Source organism: Lepidochelys kempii, chromosome 25, assembly GCF_965140265.1.
Source record: "Lepidochelys kempii isolate rLepKem1 chromosome 25, rLepKem1.hap2, whole genome shotgun sequence".
Taxonomy (NCBI): domain Eukaryota; kingdom Metazoa; phylum Chordata; order Testudines; family Cheloniidae; genus Lepidochelys; species Lepidochelys kempii.
Window position 1 is genome coordinate 2403097 of NC_133280.1, and position 17389 is coordinate 2420485.

The following is a 17389-nucleotide window of genomic DNA, read 5'->3' on the forward strand; positions in this document are numbered from 1 at the left end:
CTTGTGGGATCTCTTCTTATGAGAGACTATTAACAGAGGAAGTACAGGCAATTGTTAGCACAGGGATTATAGAACAAATACCTCTGAACCCCACAACCAAGGTTTTAATTCTGGTACTTTCTAATCCCCAGGTAGATCTTCCGTCGGCATAGGCCGAATCTTCGCTGAGGTGCTACAGCAGCGCAGCTGCAGTGTTTTAAGTGTAAACAAGCCCTCAGTTGAAAATGATATTTTGTACAAAAATTCTAGATTGAAATAACATTAAGATGGCAAAGTCAAGTACCCAAAAGTTAGAAAATGCCAGAATTAAGGTTGCCTCTGTAGCTGTAATTCAGCTCCTTGGGCCTGTGCATAATCAACTTTAATTATATTTTCACATACTACTTTTCCCCTCAGAATTACTCTTACTCATTCAAATCACGCAGTTGACTGAATTAAATTTTGTGTAATTAGGTCATAGGACCCCTGCCTCATTCACAGCAGAACTTGGCAGGTATATTGTGAATGAGGAATGATGATCTTGTCAGTAAGGCACTAGATTTAGACCTGGGCTTTGTCCCTGGCTTTGCTATATACTTCATATTCAACATCAAATCAGAATGTTAGAGTTGGAAACTCTGGGTATATCTACATCAGGGGTTGTCAAACAAGGGATCAAGAGCCCTCAGCTGGTCACAAGGTTATTACATAGGTGGTGATGAGCCTTCAACCTCCACCCCAAACGCCTCTTTGCCTCCAGAATTTATAATGGTGTTAAATATATAAAAAGCGTTTTTAATTTATAAGCGGGGGTGGCACTCAGAGGCATGCTATGTGAAAGAGGTCACCAGTACAAAAGTTTGAGAACTGCTGATCAACACAGATTAAAAAAAAAACAAAAATAAAAACCCCCACAGCTGGCTCAAGTCAGCTGACTCAGGCTTATGGGGCTTGGCCTTTGGGACTGAAAAATTGCTATGTAGACATTTTGGTGTTGGGTTGGAGCCCAAGCTCTGGGACTCTGCGAGGGTGGAGAGTCCCAGAGCTTGGGCTCCAGCCCGAGCCCAAATGTCTACACAGCAATTTTTACCCCTGCAGCCTCAGCACTGGGAGTTCAAGTCAGCTGACCTGAGTGAGCCACAGCTTTGCTGCAGGGCTTGTTTCTCTTGCAGATGTACCCAAAGTGTTCCTTGTGTTTTGGGCGTCTGAAACACTTAAGGTCTGATTTCCAGTATGGTGCGCTTTCTATTCTGGTTGAAGTCAAAAGAAGCTACAGGTGTTCAGTGCTTTGGAAAAATCAGGCCCCAAATGTCTCTGGTTGAATGTTTTGGTTAGCAATGCATCCAGAATTAGTGGACACTTATGCAAATGTTGACCTCAAAGTCTGTGCCTCAGTTTCCCATCTGTGAAAAGGGGATGACTTCCCTACCTTGTAAAGACAAATTCATATCTGTGAGGTGCTGGTACTACACTGATGAAGGTCACTGAAAAGCCTGTGAAGAAATTAAGTTCCATATTCAGAGCAGAGTTTGGTCGGTCTGTAGTAAAGAATGTGTGAGACCACAGACTGAAAAGATGATAAAGAAATATGGAATGTTGAGCTTTTGAGTCTTGTCCGTTCTGTGCACTGAAATGAGGCTGGGGTTCTGGGATGTGGGGAATATGATCTAAAGCAGTGATACTCAGATCTCAGTGGTTTAAGAGCCAAATTAGTTATTTGAAATTACCCAATGAGCCACAGCAGTGTGACTTCATTGTTTCATTGACTATAGTGCTATATATTTATATTTAAACAGTATGAGAGGGGAAATATTTAGTTATATATACTCACAGCAAAATGACTACCCAAGTATTATTATTTTATCAACTACAATTGGTTAATAACATAGTAAAAGCATTCTGATTAGTTAATAACTTGGATTGGTTAATAATTAAATCACAGTGTTTTGATACCATTTGCTTCAAAGAGCCACAGGAGACGCATTAAAGAGTCACTTGCGAACCTCAGTCTGAATATCATTGATCTAAAGACTGTAACCTGCATACACACAAGCCCGCTACCAAAAGTGAAAAATATTTGTGCTCAGTGTTTTAAGGAATATAATTGGTGGTGTACTATTTGTGTACGGATTTTAGTCATAGATTGTTGATTAGCTTTCTAATTAATACATTTTATAAAGTGTAGCATACCGCATATCTGCTGCTTTATAACTTCTTGACTTCATTCCACATTTCATAACGTGGTGTATTTCTTCTTGCACTGTTTTATTTTTAGTGGTACTTTACCTCTGCCCACCAGTACTTCTATCTTTCTTTCCTTATTAATCTTTACTTTATCTATTTTTCTCTCTTACTCAGTTCCCTACTTTCTAGTTTATCTCTTAAATGTCTTCAGTCTGTCCATTTATCCCATTACCTGCACATGTACACCCCTCCAAAGGAGAAGTGAGCTGCAGTATCTTCGAGTCATTCTGCTTCCTGACTCTCCTCTCCACTCAGCATTGAAATACGGAAACAGTCCATCAGGGTAATTTGGGAAAAGTTTAATTTATTCTCTAAAATATAGTCATGTGAAATGTCACATTAGACATCCAATTTAAAATTTAACTCTGACCTGCAAAACATAGCTTTCAACAAATACATTACTTTTCAAGTTATAAAAAGTTCAAAAATTTGGAACAACTTGTTTCAATACAAACTTAACTCCCAAGCGTCAAATTATGTAAATATCTTAGGTGTGTTTAACTGTGGAATACAAAACAGTTTTGTGTAATAACTTAAAAGTGAAAATATTAGTGTCTGATATTCATATGCAATTAAATTCTTAAACCACATCTTCAAAAAAAAAATGGGGAAAAAAATAGAGGTTTAGCAAAAAGCTTATAGAATCCAATTGTGTACATTGACTGTTGTGACTGTGTAATCTGATTTTCTCCCATTCCCTCCTATTGTGTTTTTACTTTCACTTGTTTCTTGTCTTAATCTAGCTTTAAACCCTTAAAGGAAGGGATCAAGTCTTTCTTTATGGTTTTTGCGCAATGAGGGCACCAATTCTCCAGTTTCTGTGTGGTGTTCTTTAAAGACAACTCCTTCAGTGCCAACAGATGTGTATAACAATACACAGGAGGTAGAATTCAGTGGATAGCAACGTACGCTCCGAAGGGTTCCCTTTTTCCAATCTTCTGGCACGCAGCATTTCTTGGGTTGAACTGTTAAGGTTAAGACCAAGTTTCTGTTTAAAGCTCAACTCTTCTGAGTGCTTTAAAATCTACATGGTTACTCCAATTGCCTTGAATTTGGTGTGCCTCATGGCAGTGGGGGTTCAGTTAGTGAGCCAGTTTGGAGCTATTTGACCAAGGGGTTTCTGAGATACAGCCCTCCTTCCTCCTCTCCTCCCCCCCCCCTTTTTTTTTCCAAGTTGAGAGATTCTAGCACATTTGTTGCTCTTGGATAGAGATGAAACCAGATTATCACACCAGAGCTTCTACTGCTCAAAGGTTACCCCAGCAGAGTGCATGGCACCCACCAGCCCTCTAGGGAAAATCAAATTAAAATGTTTGGAAAAATTTTTTCTTCTCCTGTTAAGCTTGTCATCTGCCTCATGTACTTAGTCTCACTCCTAATAGATTGCACTGAACATGCACAGAGAAGTTAACAGATTTCAGAGTAACAGCCGTGATTAGTCTGTATTCGCAAAAAGAAAAGGAGGACTTGTGGCACCTTGGACTAACAAATGTATTTGAGCATAAGCTCATGAAAGCTTATGGTCAAATACATTTGTTAGTCTCTAAGGTGCCACAAGTACTCCTTTTCTTTTTAGAGAAGTTAACAGGATTGCAAGTCTTCAAAATTTCCCAGACTTCAGGGGTTCCCAAACTCTTTGCCAGCACAGCCCCATTTTATTTAATTTTTCTCCCAGGATCCCAGACAGCATGAATGATACCATTTTTTCTACAAAATTGCATCATCTGCACAGCGTGACTTCGTATGTACAGTGTATGTGTGTGTGATCCTCCATTGTGACCATGAGATCGCTGCGTTTGGAGCAAAATGTGACTGACCTCCAGTTTGGGAACTGCTGCAGTAGTCCTCTTAACCTACCCACTGAGTCAGTCATTCAGTTCAAGTTTCACCTGGGGCAAAAATCTGGAAAAGGTTGGGAGGCATATTGCTAAAGTTCATCTATAAAGTTTTCTTTTAATTTTTCTTGTTTCAGAAAAATGTAATCTGAGTACAGCAAAATATTCAGAAGGCACTGAAACTATTTTTGAAAAGACAGTAACTTGCACATGTGAATGTTCTTTGAGAGGGCAAAGGTGATTAGGGGTGCAAGAGTAGGTGGTAATAGGGAAAAGGGGTTTGGCTCTGCTGTGAGGGATGAGGTATGAGGAGGAGGAAAAAGGATAAGAAAGGATTTTCCCTTGGCATCTTAAGATGAAAGGTAACTTAGGGGTTGACTGCCTCTCTTTTTTATAGTGCGGTGAATCGTTGAAAAGCATATCTCTTAAAGTTCATTGACCATGCTTCAAGAAGCAGGGAGGCTTCCTGGGCGTGCACTCTCCATCCCCCATAGGTCAATGGCTCTCAACTTTTTCAGACTACTGTACCTTTTCAGGAGTCTGGTTTCTCTTGCATACCCCATTTCACCTAACTTAAACTATTTGCTTACAAAATCAGTTCTAAAAATACAAAAGTGTCACAGCACACGATTACTGAAAAATTGCTTGCTTTCTCGTTTTGACCATATAATTATAAAATAAATCAATTGGAATATAAATATTGTACTGTAATTTCAGTGGATAGGATATAGAGCAGTATAAACAAGTCATTGTGTGTATGAAATTTTAATTTGTACAGACTTCACGAGTGCTTTTTTATGTAGCCTGTTCTAAATATCTAGATGAGTTGATGTACCCCCAGTTGAGAACAACTGCCATAGCTAGTTGATTTGTCACCTCTTCCTGTTAGCTAGATGGCTTTGTTTACCTTTTATGTAAACATACCTTCATTGTCTGCCTGAGGACCAGGCCGGTTAGACAAGTGAATACGTAATTCTTTATGATCCAGGCATGCTAACTCCCCAACCACCTTGTGAGCTTTGATGGTTTTGTTTACTGTATATATAAATTGCAATTCCATTGTCACTGGTCTCCCTGGTTCATTTGTATTCAAGACCTGGGCAGACCTGTTTCTACTTTGTCCAAATACAGACTTCAAAGCATAATATAATTGAGTATTCATAATTACTCATAGTGTCAATATGTACATTTTTAATGATATTAATCACCAATGTTATCATTTGAAAACTAACACCTTACAAGGCATCGTTTGTACAGATATCATTGCAGTAGCATGTAGGGGGTGAATCCAGGGTGCTTAGGGTCACAAGGCTGAGAGCCCTTTCGTGTGTATGCTGGGATTTGGGGGAGCCCTACATTTCTGTGAGGGACTGAGCCCCTCTCCTTGTCTGCTTGTGTGTTCTGGGACCTGGAGGACCTTGCTCCTCTAGGGGTGTCTGAGCTTCTTTTTGTGTCCCTCCATGTGACGAGGATCTGGGGTGGGAGGTGTGATGCTACCGGGGCTGGAGGTAATGGTGGGGGGCCGCCAGAGTGTGTGGGAGAGGCTCTTTTTGGAGGAGTGGCAGACTGGGTGGATCTGGGGTATGGCTGGGGAAGCCTGACTGCAGCAGGGGCAGGAGTCTCAGCTGAAGGTAAGAAGTGGAAGTGAGAGGTGCAGCTTAGGCTACCTAACCAAGGTAGCATGCAGCCTTCCAGTAAGCCGCTGCCTTGTGATATGTGTGTCCAGCCGCTTAGGGCTGGGGTCAGTAAGAAGCAACTTCTTACATATGAATGGATTGTATTGCCAACTACTGGCTTGATGGGGAGCTGAAAGTGTGGCAATTGGGGGGGCTACATACTGGGGGGAATGGTGAGGCAGGGGGTGAAGGAGAGACACACCAGTCTTCTCACGCATGCTTAAAGTTACTAAGTCATCTAAGGTTTTGGGACATAGACCAGTAGCATATCAACTGCAAACCAAAGGTGAGAACTCCAGCTGTCTAGAAATGACCACTAGCTCCTACCAACACACTTTTTTTTTCTGTTTAACTCTTCATTAATAAAGGCTTTTCCCATTTAATTTCCTCGTATTATTAAAGTTGTAAAATTCAAAGCTCTGAAAGCCAGGAAGCAGCGTTAAGGTAAATGCCCACATAACCTGAATTCTGCCCTTTGGGTGTTGCCCCAATACACCCACAACATGCACACTCCCATGCTGCCTTTTCACTGTAATGGAGAGTAGCTACCTGTGCTTGCTGTATGCTCAAACACCGAGTCTACTCCCCCAACAGAATACTATCCTTTCATCGCCTCTTTACACTTGTACATAAGATAGAGCCTAACCCTAATACTTTCTCCCGCCCATCAATAAATCCACAGCCTGTTCTCATATCCCACCTCACTACTGACAGTACCCTTAGTAAGGGTGCCCTGCTATTGACACAACCTACACAATCCTATACTGGCATAATGGAGACTGAAACCTCAAGGTACACATGCACTTCTTTCCTTCGATCACGCACAATGGGGGCTCAGCCCCAGATCTCGTATCACAATCACAGCTCTTCCAAGCTGCTCCAACTTACTTTCCCCCCCATTCAGTGAAGCTACACCTGGCACAATGAATGCGTTTGGAATGCATCTAGATAATTCCCAGTAGCTATTATTGCCAGCTTCAGGGGGAAAACTAAAATGTGTGGGCTTTTTTCTGTACTTCCTGATTTTCAGAAGTTTGAGTTTTTCTGAACTCAACATTCTGCAAGGGCATGAGACATCACCAGACAACTCTAACTCTGTTTTAACAAAGATTTTTGCCACTTACTATAAAGCGTTTTCCTGTCAAAAGGGTTTGACAAGACTTTTCCTTATTGGCTTTTGCTGCTGATGGATGAAAGTTCTCTTTGTGCTTTGGTGGTGGACACTTGAGCATTAATATCAAATGTGCTAATTTTTCCCATTTAATCATTTGAATCCTCCAATTTTGTTGTCCCTATAACTTACTAAATCAGCGTAGGTATACTGTACATGTTGTTCTGGTGCCTGAGCACCTTAGAGATTTGTTAATCATTGTAGCAATGAAGATATGTCTGCAGGTTGCATGTATTGTTCTGGCAGGGTCTGGTGCTCCTTTGAGTTGGTCTATCCTGGTCTATGGGGAGCTTACTTCCGATGATGAGCTTGGAGAGGTTTGAGGGTTGGTTGAAGGCGAGAAGATGGAGTTCAGGACAGATTGGTCGGGGGGGGATGAAGTCCCCATTAAGTATAGGTTATAGTTGTTTGTTACCCCATATAGGTTTCAGTGTGGGGTGGTAGGTGACAACTAGGGGTGTGCAGTTGGAGTGGGTTTTATTTCCATCTTAATGCAGGTTCTCTTGGGGTATTTGGGTGGCCTGTTCTATGATTCAGTCTACTCTCTGGTGGAGTGTCCTTTGTGTGGTGAAGGCAGTTTTAAGTGCCTTTTTAAGGTATGTATCCAGTGTGATGTTGCACTCCGTATGATTTTATGGAAATATGCTTATGAGTGTAAATATAATGTAACTGGAATACGCTTTATGCAAAAGTCTCTTGTAAGGTATCATTACAAAGCTTATCTATTGAGTGTGTTCATCCCATTTTTATGAATGTATCGTTCTTGTATCCGAAGCCAGAAATTTGAAGTATTACTCTGAAGTCCTATTGTAACTATGCAAAGTGTGGGCCATTAATGGTGGCCTGGCATCTTGATGGCTCCTATTAACTAGGACAGGTGGTTGTAAATGGCTCTGTTTACTTGTAAGCCTTCCTATATAACTGTGTGCCAGCCAGTGGGTAACGAAGTCTCACATGTGAACATGTCACATGATACTAGAATTCATCTTAAACCCAGTGCTTTTCCATTTAGAAGGAAGGGTGGGAATCCAGAGAGAGACAAAGGATTCCCGCCTTGTGCCAAAGATCTAAAAGGGGGTGGAACAGAACAAGAGAGATCCCCTAGTTACCACCTGAGCTGGAGCTAACAAGGACTGCACTGGGGGAAAGGATTGGGCCCAGACTAAGGAGGAGTCTAGTCTGTGAAAGAAGCTTATTGGAACATCTCTGAGGGTGAGATTTACCTGTATTCAGTTTCTTAAATGTATTAGACTTAGACTTTTGTGTGTTTTTGTTTTATTTTGCTTGGTAACTTACTTTGTTCTGTCTGTTATTATGTGAAGCCACTTAAATCCTATTTTTTATACTAAATCACTTTTGCTTATTAACAAGCTCAGAGTAAGTGATTAATATCTGGGGGAGCAAATAGCTGTGCATATCTATTAGTGTTATAGAGGATGGACAATTCATGAGTTTACCCTGTATAAGCTTTAAACAGAGTAAAATGGATTTACTTGGGGGTTTGGATCCCATTGGGAACTGGGTGTTGGAGATAGGTAACCTGCTGAGTGGCTTTCAGTTAAAGCCTGCAGCTTTGGTTGTGTGGTTCAGACCTGGGTCTGTGTTGCAGCAGGTTGGCATGTCTGTCTCAACAAAGCAGGGTTCTGGAGTCCCAAGCTTAATGGGCTTAGAGGTAATTCCAGCACGTCGGTGACAGCCTCAAGGGGGTCTCTGTGACCGAACCTGTCACGTCCAGGACTTCATCCTCTGAGCATATTCTGTGGTATCAGAGTGCCTTGCTGTACAGAACAGATTTCTTGGTATGTTTGGGGTAGTTACTGGATCTATGAAGGTAGGCGTGGTGATCCACGAGTTTGTAATACATAGTTGTCTGTAGGATTCCATTATTGAAGGCGATTGTGGTGGTCAGGAAGTTGATAATCCTGTGGAAGTGTCCTAGAGAGAGACGGATGGATGGATGGTGGACGAAAATATTTATGTATCTCAGGTATATAATTGGTTTTGTAGTGCATTTGTCCAGAAATTGTTCTTCAAGGTTGGCCATGAAGAGGCTGGTATATTGTGGAGTCATCCTAGTATCGAGAACTGTTCCCATGGTTTGGACAAAATGTTTGATAACCATTTTACATTCAACAACAATGAGGATGAAATAGATGAGTTTGGCGATGTGTTTGGGGTGGATAGCTGCATGTTGTCTATTGGAAATATTTGAGGCAGGCAGGTATCCTGTCATTGTGGGGAATGTTGGTGTATAGAAAAGTGACATCCTTGGTGGCAAGGATGGTGTTCTGAGGGAAAGTTGTTAATGTTGTGGAGTTTGTGGAGGAAGTCACTTGTGTCCTGGAGGAAGCTGGTCCTTTTTGTGATGAGTGGTTTCAGGATGGTTTCTATGAGTCCTGATTTTCCTTCAGTAAGAGTGCTGTGGACAGGTATGATGGGTCTGCCTGGGTTCCCTTGTTTATGTATCTTGGGAAGCATGTACAAGGTCCCTGGGGTAGGCCCTTGGGAGGATGAGTTTATAGAGTTTGTCTTGGAGTTGTTCAGGAAGGATTTGAGGTCCTTAAATTCCTGGGTGAATTGCAGCATGGACTCTGCTTTGAGTTCTTTATAGCAGGGCTTTGGAGCTGTGCTCTGCTCCAGCTCCAGGCAAAAACCTGCAGCTCCATAGCTCCGGAGCTGCTCTGTGGGCTCTGCTCCAAAGCCCTGCTTTATAGTATGTGGGTTTTGGAGAGCTTGTTAATGTAGTCCCCATAGTTGAGGACTATGATGGCATTCCTTTTGTCAGATTGTTTGATCACTATGTGGTTAGATAATCTAATCACCAGATTAGACTTCAGGGACCATATAGCTGTCCTCTCAAAGGTGGCGAGATCCTGGTGTATGAGATGTTTTTTAAGGATTTCAGTCAATTTCTTTCATGATGTAATCAATGTAATGATCAAGGGTGTGGTTTTGTCTGCTCTGTGGTGTCAAGTCAATTCTTTTTTCTTATGAGTGTCAATGGGGATGTGGTAATATGAGTGGTGTCCTCACTGTGAAAGAATTTAATTGAATCCATAACTCTTCTAGGCACCAAAAATTACAGGCTGAATAGATTTCAGAGTAGCAACCGTGTTAGTCTGTATTCGCAAAAAGAAAAGGAGGACTTGTGGCACCTTAAACTAACAAATGTATTTGTGCATAAGCTCATGAAAGCTTATGGTCAAATACATTTGTTAGTCTCTAAGGTGCCACAAGTACTCCTTTTCTTTTTAGAGAAGTTAACAGGATTGTAAGTCTTCAAAATTTCCCAGACTTCAGGGGTTCTCAAACTCTTTGCCAGCACAGCCCCATTTTATTTAATTTTTCTCCCAGGATCCCAGACAGCATGAATGATACCATTTTTTCTACAAAATTGCATCATCTGCACAGCGTGACTTCGTACGTACGGTGTATGTGTGTGATCCTCCATTGTTTGAATTCAAGGAGGTTTTTTCAAAAAGAAAAGGAGTACTTGTGGCACCTTAGAGACTAACCAATTTATTAGAGCATAAGCTTTCGTGAGCTACAGCTCACTTCATCAGATGCATATCGTGGAAACTGCAGCAGACTTTATATATACACAGAGAATATGAAACAATACCTCCTCCCACCCCACTGTCCTGCAGTCCGAATACAGACTAACACGGCTGTTACTCTGAAAGGAGGTTTTTTATTATTATTAAAGAACCGTGGCGATAGGTAGCTACATCTGGAATACAGATGTAGAGACTGTACCTAAGTGACAAGTTTCAAAGTAGCAGCCATGTTAGTCTCTATTCAGCCTAAAGAAAAGGAGTACTTGTGGCACCTTAGAGACTAACCAATTTATTTGAGCATAAGCTTTCGTGAGCTACAGCTTAGCTCACGAAAGCTTATGCTCAAATAAATTGATTAGTCTCTAAGGTGCCACAAGTACTCCTTTTCTTAGAATCATAGAATATCAGGGTTGGAAGGGACCCCAGAAGGTCATCTAGTCCAACCCCCTGCTCAAAGCAGGACCAATTCCCAGTTAAATCATCCCAGCCAGGGCTTTGTCAAGCCTGACCTTAAAAACCTCTAAGGAAGGAGATTCTACCACCTCCCTAGGTAACGCATTCCAGTGTTTCACCACCCTCTTAGTGAAAGTTTTTCCTAATATCCAATCTAAACCTTCCCCACTGCAACTTGAGACCATTACTCCTCGTTCTGTCATCTGCTACCATTGAGAACAGTCTAGAGCCATCCTCTTTGGAACCCCCTTTCAGGTAGTTGAAAGCAGCTATCAAATCCCCCCTCATTCTTCTCTTCTGCAGGCTAAACAATCCCAGCTCCCTCAGCCTCTCCTCATAACTCATGTGTTCCAGTCCCCTAATCATTTTTGTTGCCCTTCGCTGGACTCTCTCCAATTTATCCACATCCTTCTTGAAGTGTGGGGCCCAAAACTGGACACAGTACTCCAGATGAGGCCTCACCAATGTCGAATAGAGGGGAACGATCACGTCCCTCGATCTGCACGCTATGCCCCTACTTATACATCCCAAAATGCCATTGGCCTTCTTGGCAACAAGGGCACACTGCTGACTCATATCCAGCTTCTCGTCCACTGTCACCCCTAGGTCCTTTTCCGCAGAACTGCTGCCTAGCCATTCAGTCCCTAGTCTGTAGCTGTGCATTGGGTTCTTCCGTCCTAAGTGCAGGACCCTGCACTTATCCTTATTAAACCTCATCAGATTTCTTTTGGCCCAATCCTCCAATTTGTCTAGGTCCTTCTGTATCCTATCCCTCCCCTCCAGCGTATCTACCACTCCTCCCAGTTTAGTATCATCTGCAAATTTGCTGAGAGTGCAATCCACACCATCCTCCAGATCATTTATGAAGATATTGAACAAAACCGGCCCCAGGACCGACCCTTGGGGTACTCCACTTGATACCGGCTGCCAACTAGATATGGAGCCATTGATCACTACCTGTTGAGCCCGACAATCTAGCCAGCTTTCTACCCACCTTGTAGTGCATTCATCCAGCCCATACTTCCTTAACTTGCTGACAAGAATACTGTGGGAAATAAATAAATAAATAATAAGGCTGAATAAAGACACTGGTTTTATGGCTGCTTACAAGAATCTGTAACCTGCTAACCACCTTTCCTAGCTGCCTTCTTCCCCCCGCCCCACCCTTCCTTTCCCTCCTGTGACTGGAGGAGTGTTCACAGGCCACTTCACCTTGAGTGATCATAAGAACATAAGAATGGCCATACCGGGTCAGACCAAAGGTCCATCTAGCCCAGTATCCTGTCTTCCGACAGTGGCCAATGCCAGGTGCACCAGAGGGAATGAACAGAACAGGTAGTCATCAAGTGATCCAAGCTCTGTCACCCATTCCCAGCTTCGGGCAAACGGAGGCTATGGACACCATCCCTATCCATCCTGGCTAATAGCCATTGATGGACCTATCCTCCATGAATTTACCTAGTTCTTTTTTGAATCCTATTATAGTCTTGGCCTTCATAGCATCCTCTGGCAAGGCTGTGCATTGTGTGAAAAAATACTTCCTTTTTGTATGTTTTAAACCTGCTGCTTTTGAATTTTGTTTGGTGACACCTAGTTCCTATGTTATGAGACAGAGTAAATAATACTTCCTTATTTACTTTCTCCACGCTGGTCATGATTTTATAGACCTCAATCATATCCCCCCCCTTAGTCATCTCTTCTCGAAGCTGAAAAGTCCCAGTCTGATTAATCTCTCCTCATATGGCAGCTGTTAATACCCCTAATCATTTTTGTTACATGTATTTCAATGGATCAAAATGCAGCTACTTATGCTAAACAATCTGTTGCATCTTGTATTTAGCTGTGACACTCTGTACGTTTTCCAGGCCTGAGGAAGAACTCTGTGTAAGCTCGAAAGCTTGTCTCTCTCACCAACAGAAGTTGGTCCAATAAAAGATACTACCTCACCCACGTTGTGTCGTATAGAAATTTTAAGACAAAATGTGATATCTCATTTATTTTATATGTGTATTTAAAAAAAATATTTTAACCATAGTACTTGAACTTTTTAAAAAGTGAGTGAAAATTTTCATTCATCCTGAGAATTGACCTTCAGTGTTGCGGTAATAGAGATTTGAATCCGAACTACAAGGGTAAATGAAACATAGGCTTGTTGTGGAACTCTTTCAGTGGATTCCAAGGCCAAGAGGCACCATTGGATCTAGTCTGACCTGTATAACAGAGGCCATAGAACTTCCCAAAGTAATTCCTAGAAGAGAGATTGTAGATGAACATCTAATTTTGATGTGAAAATGATCACTGATAGAGAATCCACCATGACCTTTCATAAATTATTCCAATGTTTAATTGCTCTGGTAAAAATGTGCACTTTATTTGCAGTCTGAATTTGTCTAGCTTCAACTTCTAGGCATTCGATCGTGGTATACCTTTCTCTTCAGACTGAAGAATGCAAAGCCTATGGGTAGCCAAACTAGGAGAGTGTATGGAGTTTAGTATTTCTGAAGTTAAAAGAAATAAGATCACTGGCTAAAAGGTTAAAATGGCTTCAACACTTCCAGTGGCTGGCATGAGGGTGTTATACTGCGAAGGAAGGAAGGTATTAGAAAAATCTAGTGTGAAGCGCATGATATCACTTGCAGGGTGGGTGTTTGCGTACCTTATTTATACATCAATGTATTGAATCAAGGTACTCTGATTCCATGGTGACAACCGTAACACAAATTTTGAATGTTGAAGGTCTGTAGGTACAGTAGTTTCATAAGTTTATATGGAGCCTGGCAGGACTACAGGGGTGGAAAATTTTGCATCTGTTTGCTGTCCAAAGTGTAGGGTCCTGAAAATTGGTGGTGGTGGTACATATTTCCATCTAGAACTCCAGTTTAACATAGTACCGTACTCTGGGTTAAATTAATCTTGTATGCTGATGGGTTCCTTGTGTAATCAGGAACTTTTTTTTGATGTAACTTGTTACAAAATGTGTGTGTAGGATGCAATAAAAAAGAGTGCTAATATATAGTGACCAAAAGGGACTGGTTCTGCTTTATATAACTGGTGATGGGAGTGATTTGGTAAGTTGAAGTTGGAATTTAATTTCTACAGCGAAGATTTAATAACCGTATGAGTGTGCTCATGGACATAGATTTTCTTTTGAAAATATTGTAATTGGCCAGACGTAAAGTTATGCCAGTGCACCAATTCTTAGTTGTGTACAGTAGGGACCTCCATCACTTAAGAGTATTCTTTATGCCCCTTGTTTTTAAATAACCATCTGCTTAGGCATCACCCTGTTCAGTAGGAGCTGTTGCAGCCCTTTTGGCATAGGGGAAGGAGTGCTAGGCTGAGAGCTGGGATTCTGAGTTCTAGTCCCCATTCTTCCACTAATTCTGTGCACTTCACAGCCTGTGTATGTGGCCTTGTAACTCAGTAACACCTAGTTTAGAACGCAGGGAAGTATAATCTCCCCCCTCTGAGAGTTGCACAAGATCATTTCAAACAGCTGGGAAAATAATCTAGTCTCTAATTTCAGAAGGGTAGCTGTGTTAGTCTGTATCAGTAAAAACAACTAAGTGGGTTATGTCCCATGAACGCTTATACCCAAATAAATTTTAGTTTCTAAGGTGCCACAAGGACTCTTGTCTCTAATGTTGCAGACCAAGTCTCAGCCATCTAACTACTTTGTTTCTGAGAATGAATGTGCCAGGCCTGTGTGTGTGTCTGGGCTTTCTATAACCTCTAGGCCCCATTTCCCTCCTGAGCCAGGAATAGAACCTGGCAATCCTAATTCTCAATATTCCCAGATAGTTGTGTAAATCCCTGCTCTTTTGGTAGCTGGCCCACACAGTGGGTAACAGCCTGATATTGTGACCAGTTATTCATTTAGCTCAGGTAAGTACATCTCTGTCGTGGATTTAAAAGTTCTGGATTCAAGTCCTTCTGATGTGTTAAGTTGGGTGAGGAGGTCAGTATGACTTCACATGAAACTTTTGCATTTTTTCAGGTTTTTTTTAAACTTAAAAAAATATAATAAAAAAACCACTTCTGTTAAAAGCATGCTTGAGCTTCAAAGTCAAGCCCGAAACTAGGAAATGCCAGAATTAAGGTTCTTATGCAATCTTATGTAATTTGCCTCTTGTGTATGTATTATGAATTATTAGTCTTCATGTGATCACATGCTGTCATTTCTACAACACCCATGCTTCATTCTGTATAAAGGCTGGACAGTGTATAAGGCAGAGGTTTGTAAGAAAATAACTTGAAGTTAAGACACTTCACTGGAACCCAAGAGAACTAGCTTCTGTTTCAGTCTCTGCCACAGATTTCCTGTTACATTGGGTGAAGCTGTCACTCCTGCAATCTGTGTTCAGCCCCTTGCTCATATGCATTATAATAACTTTTTTAACGTAGTTTTGTGTATGTGATTTGGAAAAACATTGTAATGTACCTAAAATATATTTTCACTCCTGTTTCCCCCCCAATTTATTGAAGTGAACATCTGGGGTTCTTTTCAGTGGTTCAGGTTTGTTAGCTTGACAGAATGAAGTAGTCTGGAATTTTTTGAAAAATACTGGAGTTTTCCTTTAAGAACTAAAGATAATATATAGTTTTGAAATAGTTACTTGAAGCTTTCAATTGAATACAGGCAGAGAAAGTTCAATTTATTTTAAAATGAAGATTTAGACCTTATTTGTGACTTTTTTTTTCTCTTTGCAGATATTTTATAAAATGTCTAATGGTTATGAAGATCACATGGCTGAAGATTGCAGGGATGATATTGGTAGAACAAATTTAATCGTGAACTACCTCCCTCAAAACATGACGCAGGATGAGTTACGGAGTCTATTTAGCAGTATTGGCGAAGTTGAATCTGCTAAACTTATTCGGGACAAAGTTGCAGGTATAATCTAGTCTATACAAATTTTTGCTTTTTGGTAGACTGCTTGCTCAAACCCTTGACTAAATGCAATTCAAGTAGATATTTTGAATATCTGTGTATATTGTCTGCAGTTACCAGCAATGAACACAACTAGATTTAATGCAATGTTAAGATTAAGAAATAAAGTATTATAAAGTCCAAGACATTTCAGAAATGAAGGGGCTAAATTCATCTCTTGGATTAGGAGGTGCAACTCATTAACTTAATTCAGACCCTGGTGTGAACAGGTCCATTCAATCTGTAAATTCTTCTGAAATATTAACTTGGCCTTATTGAATAAATTGCGATGTAGACTGTGCAAACAATCGGAGTCTTCAAAACAGGAAAATGCTACATGTGCAACGTGCCTTATATATTGTTGCAGGAGAAAGGAATTTAAGGAATTTTCTTATTTGAGTGCTTTATTTTGTGACCTTAACATTGCTCTAATGCTAATTCCATTTTAACTTCCCAAGTTCTTTAAGGAAGCAGGCAGGATGGGGCTCAGGGAAAAATAACAAACACAGAGCTGCTTAGTCTTGTGGAATTTGATGGTTCTTTGAAATTCAGATAATGTCATCAGAGCCATAACTTTCTTGATACACCTATTCATCTTATTAGCTAACAAGGTTCACTAGCAGAGCCTTTATCAGCTTCTTGGTGTGGAAATAATGAGGTGGTTAGGGTATAAAGGTACTGTAATTTTTGACACGCTAAGCAGTTTCCTATTTTTACAAGTTCTGCTCATCCTTGTTCAGAATCTTTTGAGTTTTCAATCTCCTGCTTCAGCAGGTGAGGTTGTAAATTCCTATAACCAAGTAGCTGTGCAGCTAACTGCCTGTGGATGCATGTTTGCCTACACCCATGTCTAAGCATGCAGCTAACAGCCCTAATGGAATTTTTCTACAGCACTTGGTGAATCCTGCAGTTCAAAGATTCTTACTCTCTTCTTCAAAATTAGTAAAGCCCATATTGTTCATTAAGGCCTATTTACATACCAAGTCTGAAGCTTCAAAATTCAGTGGCTGAGTTATCCTCATGAATAGAAATTAATATTTTTATAGAATGTCAGTTTTGCTAGAGACGAAGCATGTAAAATTTTGTGCAAAAGGTGAATATTTTAGAAAGCATGCATGTGAGAACAGGGGACTACCGCAGAAATAAATATTGGTCTCTAAGGTGCCACAAGTACTCTCATTCTTTTTGCTGATACAGACTAACACAGCTACCACTCTGAAACCTACACCAGAAATAGTTTTGCAACTTTAGAGACTTTTTCCCTCCCTTCTTCCCTTTCCACTACCACTACATCCGATTCTGGAGGATCTGGTGTGGAGTTTCTGCTACTCTATTCCCCTAATCTGTCTTGTGTTTTTTGGATCATCCTTTGCTATGAATAGCTCCAATAGTTGACTGTGTTTCATTACTTTCCCAAGCAGCTACGGGGTGGGATCTGTGAGCAGCAGCTGCACAGACATTGGTGCTACATGCATATTTGAGACGACGTAAGGCATCCGTTAACGCTTGGAAGATGATCTTTGCTCCTTATGATGGTAGTTTTT

At 41.0% G+C, this 17389-nt stretch overlaps 1 protein-coding gene across 1 annotated transcript in view; it reads left to right on the forward strand.

Moving 5' to 3' along the window:
* ELAVL1 (ELAV like RNA binding protein 1) overlaps positions 1-17389 on the forward strand; it is a 112557-nt gene that overhangs the window by 39495 nt on the left and 55673 nt on the right. Inside the window, exon 2 of the mRNA XM_073324407.1 lies at positions 15626-15809. Within this exon, the coding sequence (XP_073180508.1) occupies positions 15638-15809 (172 nt within the window). The 5' untranslated portion in view covers positions 15626-15637. The remainder of the gene's footprint in view (positions 1-15625; positions 15810-17389) is intronic.